Source organism: Octodon degus, unplaced genomic scaffold (genome assembly GCF_000260255.1).
Source record: "Octodon degus isolate 3935 unplaced genomic scaffold, OctDeg1.0 scaffold00024, whole genome shotgun sequence".
In the NCBI taxonomy this organism is placed as follows: Eukaryota; Metazoa; Chordata; class Mammalia; order Rodentia; family Octodontidae; genus Octodon; species Octodon degus.
Genome location: NW_004524600.1, coordinates 4,553,797 through 4,563,383, shown reverse-complemented (window position 1 = coordinate 4,563,383; position 9,587 = coordinate 4,553,797). Strand labels below are relative to the sequence as shown.

General features: G+C 43.6%; 1 protein-coding gene across 4 annotated transcripts in view; it reads right to left on the bottom strand.

Annotated features, from left to right (window-relative positions):
- Nucleotides 1-6: 6 nt before the first annotated feature.
- Arid1b (AT-rich interaction domain 1B) overlaps nucleotides 7-9,587 on the bottom strand; it is a 461,162-nt gene continuing 451,581 nt past the window's right edge. For all 4 annotated transcript variants that reach the window (XM_023712185.1, XM_023712186.1, XM_023712188.1 and 1 more), the window contains 3 exons: nucleotides 7,951-8,734; nucleotides 4,889-5,019; nucleotides 7-2,468 (listed from right to left, as the gene is read on the bottom strand). In XM_023712185.1, coding sequence (XP_023567953.1) covers nucleotides 729-2,468; nucleotides 4,889-5,019; nucleotides 7,951-8,734 — 2,655 coding nt within the window. In that variant the 3' untranslated portion in view covers nucleotides 7-728. The remainder of the gene's footprint in view (nucleotides 2,469-4,888; nucleotides 5,020-7,950; nucleotides 8,735-9,587) is intronic.

Here is a 9,587-nt window from a genome sequence, read left to right as displayed (position 1 = left end):
AAAATGTTGAAAGGAATTGTGAAGAACTGTCCTGTGGAGGCCAAACGACAGACAGCAGACATGGTGGTGGTGGTGAGGAAGCAGTTTCTGTTGATCGCTGTCAGGGATGTACTTTCAATACCAAAAACAGTTTTGCTCCTAGCCTAATGTGATCATTTTCCCATGGAGAAACCAGTATTGTTCACAGTTCTGATTACTGAGTGACACACCTCCTTGAGCCCCTATCTATCACTCTAGAAGTTTCTATTGCACAGAGCTTTGGGTGATGGGATGCAGGTTTTCATTCTCTGAAGAATAAAAACCACAGAAAATTGGTAACTTTTCACCTTTCTGCCTCAGTGTGGTGAAATTTTCCCATCTTAGCATCTTTTGACAAACTTTTTCTTTAAAGTCAATTCGCTTCCCCAACATGGAAAATAACATTAAAAAGAAAATCTATGAAAAACAAAAGATGACTTTTGAATGCACTGGACAGTAACTTTGGTAAAAAAAAAAAAAAGAAATAGAAAAACCCCAAAAGGATGTACTTATACGCACAGACAGCAAATATTAATTTCATAACTGTTCAAATTAATTATTTCTTTAATTCCCAATTGGTATAGTGAATGGGGCAGAGGAGCAAAGATTCTCTTTTCCTTCTTCCTACGCTGGATAAACAAGAACAGAAAACAGCCAGTTATAAGTGACCCTCTAATCTTCACTCACACATGCTTGCCTTCTCACTTGTGTCATAACTGCCCAATCTGAAATAGTACATCACAGATGACAGATGCAACCAGAGAGTTCAGGACAGCTGATATGGAGATATCCAGCAACCGGCCCTCGTGCAAAAGGAATTCCGAGCGGTTCTCGTCCACTCTGGCCATGGCCAGCAAAGCCTTGGCCGCCCTGCACATCATGTCTACGCTAGGTGGTTCCAGAGGTGGGGGCTGCATGTGCATGAGGTTATGCTGGCTCTGCTGGTATTGTGCCATCGTGACCCCGTCCTCTAGGAAGCTTATCAAGTTTCCAATGCTTCCTTTCTGCACAGCTATTGCCCTAGCTGCTAATGCATCCCCCTGGGCAAGGTTCGATAAAAGCGCCATGGACATTTCTCGACAGACTGGGTTTTTGCGATCCCCAACGTACCTAACTAACGTCGCATAGAATTTCTCCTGACGACTAAATGGAGGTGTGGCCAAGATCAGGTCCACATTATTGTCCTGGATACTGAGTTTACAGAGGGTCTCCAGCACAAGTCTCTGAGGTGACAGGACTGAGTTGGGTCCCACGGTGGGAAAGGGGTCTTGCGCTTCTGCAGATGGGCACACCATCCAGTGCAGCAAGCCATCCAGAATTGGCAAGCAGATGCTTTCTGTGTAGGCAGACAAGTCTAGCTGCCCGGAGATGTTGGCCAACGTGACCAGTGTGTTATCCCGCAAGACCTCGAGGCAGTCCCACCACCACTCATCTTTGCTGCAGGCCACCCCCTTGTCCTCGTCCTCCTCTTTCTCATAGGTTTGTGGTGCTCGTTTCCGCTCTGGATGCTCGTGGTGAAGGAGGATCAGCTTCCCCAGGATCAGCACCAAGCCTGGATGTTTAGACATCTCGGCGTCATTACCAGGCACGAAAGATAAGCTCCGCACAATGTTGGACACACAGATGCAGCGCTTGGCCAGCGAGTCCTGCCAGTGTGCGATGGTGCACAGGGGCGTCTCGTCTCGGCTCCTGGGCTCGTCCTCCAGCAGCTTGATATTCCGGTGACTTTTAGCTTGCTGGATACCAAAGGGGAACTTGCTGCTTTCTGTCTGGGGCCCAGGGTTTGTGTCTTCAGGCAAGGCCCCTGGCCGAGCAGACAGGACATCGTCAATAGTGGCTATGATGCTTTTCTCTGGCTGCTCTTCAGAATCTCCTTTGCCTTCGGACTCTCTTTTCCTACCTGTGGAGTTTGAAGGGGGTGGTGGGCGCCTGCGAGGTGGGATTTCCATCTTGCTCTCAAAGTGAGTCTGGATGTGCTCAGTGGTGTCGCCACCCCCAAGCTGCCAGTGTAGAAGCCCACTGTTAAACTCTTGCACTCGGCCCAGCTTGTCTGACCGGTCAACAACAAACAGGTTGTTCTTTTTGACAATCTTTATTGGGAGCTTGTCAAACTTACTGGCCTGCTTGGGTCTCTCCTTGGGGTCTGCAGTGGCGTCCCCAGGGGTGAGAGCAGCAACGCCCTTGACGTCAGCTTCTGTCTTCTCACTGTCTTCCTCCTCCTCCTCCTCCTCATCCTCCTCCTCCTCCTCCTCCTCCTCCTCAAGACACGCAGTGTCTTCTTCCTCCTTCCCAGAGTCATCCGCCAAGGACTGGTCACCTTCTTTCTTCACTGCACTGTGATCAAGTGCTTTCTGGCTGGGGTCTCCCACTTCATATTCCATAAGAATTCCAAAAATGTCAATCAGGCATTTTCTATAATACTCTACTAAAAGTTCGAGAAATCCAGATAACTAGAGGGAATAGGAAGAGAAGAACGAGAAAGAACATGTACAATGCCATGAGATCAGCTATGACTGGGAGGGATAAAAATTCTGAAAGCTAGCACAACATTTTTGAAATTATTTTCATTCTTTTCTAACTGGGGCTATGAGAGGTAAAAACTATGTATCTGTGAGAACTAAATTCTGGAACTTACGTCATCACCTAAACAACATGTAGTGTGTTTCCTATTTGCTGCTGACTTTATTACTGTGCCAACATGAAAATCAACTTCTCATTTCCATACTTCTAGTATTATCAAAGAGGAAGCAATTTGCTATTTTTACCTCCCCCTTTTTTCTGATTTAGCTACAATGTGCTCATTATTAGAAGAGCAGGAATGTGCACTTTACGGAGTTTTTCACCATCCTACTATAGTATCCGAGATTTGCTTGCTGGTATTTTTAGTTAATATCCTTAGGATTTTATAGTTCTTTTCATCTCAGGTGCCATAGGTTCTCTAATTTACGTTCTCTACATATCTTTTGGAGAAGATAATTTCAGCACTGTAGTAGCTCAAAAACACTGAAAATTAGAAACAAATCAATTTAGTCCCTGATAAATGAATTAGAATGGCTCATAAAGTGCAATTTTCCATTTCAGTTGTTCATAGCTCTAGCAGAAACACGAAAGGTGTCAGGAGAAAGTCACCGCCTATGAGAAGGAGCCGTTTCCTCTGTGCAAACATCTGTGTTCAGGGAAAAGCAGGACATTCCACAGTTGCATGGCCCAGGGACAGACACCACCTCCTGCACATTTAGCGAGTATGGAAAATAAGTGGGTAATAACAAGTTCCTTCATGCCAGTGTTATGGAAGTCAGCCACACGGTCGTACCTACTGTTACTTTCAGGAACTTTCAGTGATCATCCTTGAGGAGCCAGAGGACCTGTGCACCAAACTTTTTCCATGTGCTTTTGTTCAGGCCCTAAATGTTCAGTTTTCTATGTGTAAGATTTTTCATTAGGGAAATGGCAATAAAGGAAATCTTGGTATGAAAATAGGTGACTGGAGGGCCTGCCCCTTAGCTCAGTTCTTTAAGTGGCTGCTTCAACAAATCCATCAGGCTCAGGTTGCTGTGGTTCGATCCCCACAACTCAAGCCAGCCAAACCTGCTCTGAAGGCATTCGGAGCAAAAAAAAAAAAAAAAGAAAATAGGTGACTGCCAACAGTCTAACTATTCTAAAGATGAAAGTTAATTACCCTAGTGAAAGCCAGCTCAAATGTAAAAATATTTACTTTGTATAAATATTTGATCACACGCAAGGTTTAGACCTTACTCATTCATTTTTTATCAACTAAAAATGCCTTTCTGGGTTACTCCGAGGGCTTCAATGAGAAGAAAAGAGGGGATGAAAGACTCTGGACTTGCTTTTTTTTTTTTTTTTTTTTGGCAGAACTGGGGAGTGAACTCAGGCCCCTGCACTTGCCAGGCAAGCGCTTATTCTACTAAGCCATCTCCCCGGCCTGGACTTACATTTTAAATGAAACAAGGAAGTCAGATGTGCTAGCTTTTCTCCCAGAAAGCACAGTTGTGACAGGAGAGAACATTCTTTTCTTACTTCTATGTCTTAATATTTCCTTAATTTCTGTATGTTTCTGAACTTGCTCTACAGTTCAGGCTGGCCTTGAACTCACTGTGGGGCTCAGGATAATCCTGAGCTCATGATGAGCTTGCTACCTCAGCCTCCCAGTACTGGGAAAGTCTGCTAACTCTTAGTATTTTCCTTTTCTTCTTCAGCCATCATTCTGGAAGCTACTGTAAGCCCAACTCTGAACAAAGGGGGATGTTAAACTAATTATAAGTAGCAGGCTTTATGAAGACTACTTCAAGTAGGAACAGACCTAGAAACAGGTTTGGCTGTGAGTTCACAGTTGTTTTCCCTGGATGGTAAGGATGTGGGTCATTAAGTGCTTCTGGCTTCTCAATGTGTTAAGCCTTTTCCTATGTTATACCACTTCTTATTAATGAAAAGAAAGATGTGATGTTTATCTGCAGCGAGTTGTGTTTCCAACACAGAAACAATCATAGCTAGTTTACATTTAGATTAATTCACACTAGCTTGCTAACATTTATTTTATATGACAGTTTAACTTTGCCATTATCTGGTACACACACACACACACACACACACACACACACACACACGGTTACCCTTTTCTTATAACAACCATATGTATGTGTGTATATATATATAAAGACTGAGATGAATAGTACCCCAGACTAAACTCTCAAACAGCTACATACTGATTAGTGTTGGTTTATAACTGCTATCATGATTAAAAATGTTAGCAGTCATTGCCAATGAACTTAGGCATTAGTTCAAAGATTGTACATTACCTAATATTTCTAACATTCTAATTTGGTTGGGCGTTGGGTTGGCACAGGCTCACCTGAGAGAGATTGAAAGTAGCAACAGTGCTGTCATCATAGAGAAGAATGTTGATAGTGTCCAAAGCCCAAGTACTCTCAGCCAGAAGACCTGATTTAAGGGACATCATCACACGCCATGCCTCAGGAGTAACTAAAATTGAGAAAGAACAAGGATATTTGTAATATTAACTCTGTGTATGAAACAGAAAATAACAAAAGAACCAGGAACATGGAATAGAATGTTGAACAAAACATTGGTTTCTTCTGATTCATTTTTTTTTTTTAAATTTTATGTATTTGGTACAGGGTCTCACTACACAGCTTGGACCCTTAGTGAACCTCCTGTTTCAGCTTCCCCAGCACTAGGATTATAGGAATGCACCACCATACCCCGTCTTGGTGGCCAGCTCTGAGTGCTTGGAGCAGGGCTGGCATGGTATGTGGTACTGGGAACTGAACCCGGGTCCTTGTGCTTGCCTAGGCAGGCGCTTAGATCGCTAAGCTGTCAGCAGCCCCTCATCCTCTGATTTTAAATGGAGGTAACAGGTTATACAAAGCAGCTTTTGTTGTATAATTTCTTTTTGGCTTGCTAGTTAAATATAAGCCCATGTGCTTCTACATGTGATGGGTGTGGTTAAGTGCAGGCCTTCCTTCTCATCTCAGGTGCATTTCTCTGCTTTCAAATACTTGGGCTGGCCTAAACGAGGTCTCCACTGCATCTGCCTCCTCCAGGCACAAGCTTCTTCAGGTCATGTCTCTGGAAGACTGACAGGTATGCCGAATGCAAAAGCAAAATTTTCAAAGCAGCACATCCTTTTGATTCTCACATGTAGTTTTTCTGTTATTTCTGTGTCCCTGCCCCTAGAAAATGCTATTAATAAGTAAGTACCAGTGCTTTTTCCTTTTTAAAAATTAAAAAAAAATCTTTTTATGTATTTGGCACAGGGTCTCACTATGCAGCTTGGACTCCTAGTGATCCTCCTGTCTCAGCCTCTCTAGTGCTGGGATCACAGTTGCATGCTGCGACATCCAGTTTTGGTGGCTGGCACAGTGCACCTGGGGCTCCCGGGGGCCTACATGGCATGTGGTACTGGGGATCAAACCTGGTCCTTGTGCTTGCCAGGCAGGCACTTAGATTGCTGAGCTATCTCCCCAGCCCCCGTTTTTGGCTTTTTTTGATAGTTTCACTATGCAACTTAGGCTGGCCTAGACTATACTCTGTAGCTCCGACTAGCCTCAAACTCATAGAGATCCTCCTGCCTCAGCCTCTCAAGCACTGGGCTTACAGGTGTGTGCCATCATGCCTGGCCCAAGTACCAGCACTTTAATGGTTAGATTTTTCAAGAGCATAGTCTGAGCCAATGACTGGGAAACAGGCGTTTTTGGTGTTGTTTTCCTTACTCCTGTCACTGAAGAAAACAAAATGATTAGATAAAAAGATCGGTACATAACGAGTCTAGAGAATGGCTCCTCACACACCTGAGTTTGCAGCGCTGGCTGCCCAGAAGCAGGCGGGTACAGGATGAGCACAGAATGGTGCAGAGGACACTCTGCCCAGACTCTCACCACCGCTGCCATGTGGGCAGGAGAGCACTTTCTGGGTTCCCACAGCAATCTGTCATGGGGAAGCCCCTGTGTGGGCCCTCCAATATTTTATCTGCACTTGTTTTTCAAGCTTTGTAAGATGGGCATATACCAACTTTCTGATGAAAACAAACAATAACAACAATAAAATGGCTAAACTTTCTTTTTAAAATAAGGAGCATAAATTTCTCTAGGTTGATGACAATCTGGTATAATATGCACTAAGGTATGTTAAAAAAACTTTTATATACACACAAATATGAACTGTATTTACACATGCTTTTGTATGAAAATGGTTATCAAAAATGCCCAGTATTTTCTCTCCACAGATGCGTATTTAATGTCAACAATTACAAATATCTTTCATCTCACTCATTTAGTATCTTTAATTTTCTAATCACTACAAATTTTAAGTCAAGAGATTCTGATTTTTTTAATTTTCTTTTTTTTTTTGTGGTACTGGTAATTGAAACCAGGGGTTTTGCATGTAACTACATTCTCAATCCTTTTAATATTTAAAAATTTTGAGATAGGGTTTTGCTAATTACTACCCCCCCAAGTTGGGTTCAGTCTTGTGATTCTCCTACGGATCAACCTTCCTATGCATCCCATAATTTGATGGCCTTATTGGGAGGTGGTGACCAGATGAGCACAGCTAACTCTTCGCCTGTTCTTTTCTACTCTGGTGGCCACTGGTGAGCAGTTTCTTTGAGTATGCCCTGCCCCCATGTGTTCACCTCACCTGTGGCCCACAGCACGGGAACCAGCCATGAAACCTCTTAAACTGTGAGCCAAAATGTAATTCTAAGTTGATTTTCTCAGGTAAAATCTTGCCATAGCATCAGAAAGTTGACTAACACATGTGTGCATGTATTTATATCTTGTAGCTATGTATCTTTTTACTTTCCTCTTGAAAATTCACTGTATGTAGCCACTAAGTCAGTGGCTTCCCCTCAAATTTTCCCAGGTTATCCTTAGCTTTATAATGTATCTTTTAAGCATGTACTGTAAAGATTAAGTGCCTTGTTTAAGGTCAAATCTTTAAAACCAAACACAGTACATAATCACTGAAGATTCCCCATCACTCATATGGAGCTCCAATTTCTCATACAAATAATTTTGACTTCTAGCATTACGATTTTACTTCAAGCTCTTTTGTTGCACTGTTCCTTTTTTAATTTTTTTTTTTTTTTTTTTTTTTTTAGGACAGGGTCTGCAGGTCTACAGAGTCTCACTGCATAGCTTGGACTCGTAGAGATCCTCCTGTTTACAGCCTCCCAAGTGCTGGGATTATAGGTGCGTGCCACCATGCCCATGCACTAAGAAACTACTGGATTCCAACTACCGCTCCTATATAAAGAGCATCCTGATAATTTTCAATCATATCAGAATATTATCCTATTATAGATACTGATAGGAACTACATTAACACTAAAATTAAAATATCAGACTGCAACTAGAATTCATTTCCAGGACAACAAATCTCTGGAATTCTTACCAATATCTTTTGAGGTAATCTTTCGCCTTTGTTTCAGGACTGGCTGTGATGCTTCCACAGAGCCAGGAGGAAAGGTAATCTCCCTTCTGATGGGGGGTGGCTGAGGGGGTGGCCCAGTAACCTGGGATGTGGGGACAGTGGGCATAACCTTCTGCATCTTCATGGTGGGCAGAAAGGGAGACTTGCTTGGAGACATGCGGTTCTCCAGGGAACGTTGGAAGGAAGCTGGGCTGGGTGCCCTGGAAATGTGGTTTGGCAGTGATGGTGGCGTCTGGTATGATGACTGAGGTGGCCGTGTAATGGGCTGCATGGAAGCCGAAGACGACATGTAAGGCTGGCGTTGGCTGACATGAGAAGGCCACTGGCTCTCGTGATTTATCCTCTGATCAGGTACCATCATGTCATCTGCGCGGCTCATGCCTGGATAAGGGGGTGCCTGTGCGGGGCCACCAGGGCCCTGCCTGTTCTGGTAGGGATAAGGCATATCATTGCGCGCTGCCCACATATTCTGCTGAGGCCCTTCACTGGAAGATGACTGCATCGGGCCCCCCATCATCTGAGGTGGGATTCCATGGGGCTGCATCTGGCCTGGGCCCTGCATCCTCTCCCTATTGTAGGGATATGGGTACTGTCCCTGCATGGGCCTTCGGTCCGGGCCAGAGTAAGAACTTCCATACTGGTTATACATCTCTTGTTGCTGGTTGCCATACTGCATGTTGTACATGTCTCCTTCATGTCGCTTGGCTGGAGGCCCATACATGCCATCCATATGGCGTTTGTAATTCTGAAATTCACATAAAGACAAATCAAAACAATGTGCTCTGTACAGGTATATTTATACATACCCACATTATACAAAATGGTTATTATCTGGTGGAATATTCATTTCAAAATGAGTATGGGAAGATCCTACATAACTGGAGAACCACTTAAAGGCTATATCTCAGTATTATGTAATGCCTTGTTACATGCTCTGAAGAGGGCTTCTGAGTGTTGCTTCCTTGTGTTTGAAACTTTATTTGAGAAAAACAAAGCATTCTCTACTTTGGCTGCAATACTGGGACAGCACAGTGCTGATGGCTGCTGTACAGGCAGATACTGGATAGGGGCTTGCAGCTAAACTACAACGACAGGCCAGAAAGATCAGCTTTACATGAGTGCACTGAGCACTCCTGGCCCAGTTTGAGTGGCTCTGGGTCAAAAGGGTATCTTAGGCTGTACTTTACAAAAAGCTTCCCAGCAGGATTCAGCTCCTCCAGTTGGACTATGTCACCTGATGTCCATGCTATGGCTCCTGCCCTGATGTCTAGCTTGTCTAGTCCAACTCTTCATGAAAACCTTGCTGTTTCCTCTACTGCAGCACTAGTCATGCAGTTCTCTTTGAAGGGACTCTTTGGGACTCAGGGTTAGTGAAGGTGGGTGGGACTCTCCTGACGGGAGTCAGTGCGGTGCTCATATCTTAGTTTTCTTTCACTTTACTTGAAAACTGTTTAGTTAAAATAGTTCTACTACTAATTTCTCTTAGTTAATTGAAAAGACAGGCTGGTGCTATAAATGCTGGTGTCTTGTACTCTGAGTAACTAATTTAAACATAATAATACATAATATATTAACCATTCCTATCATATTGTTTTAGA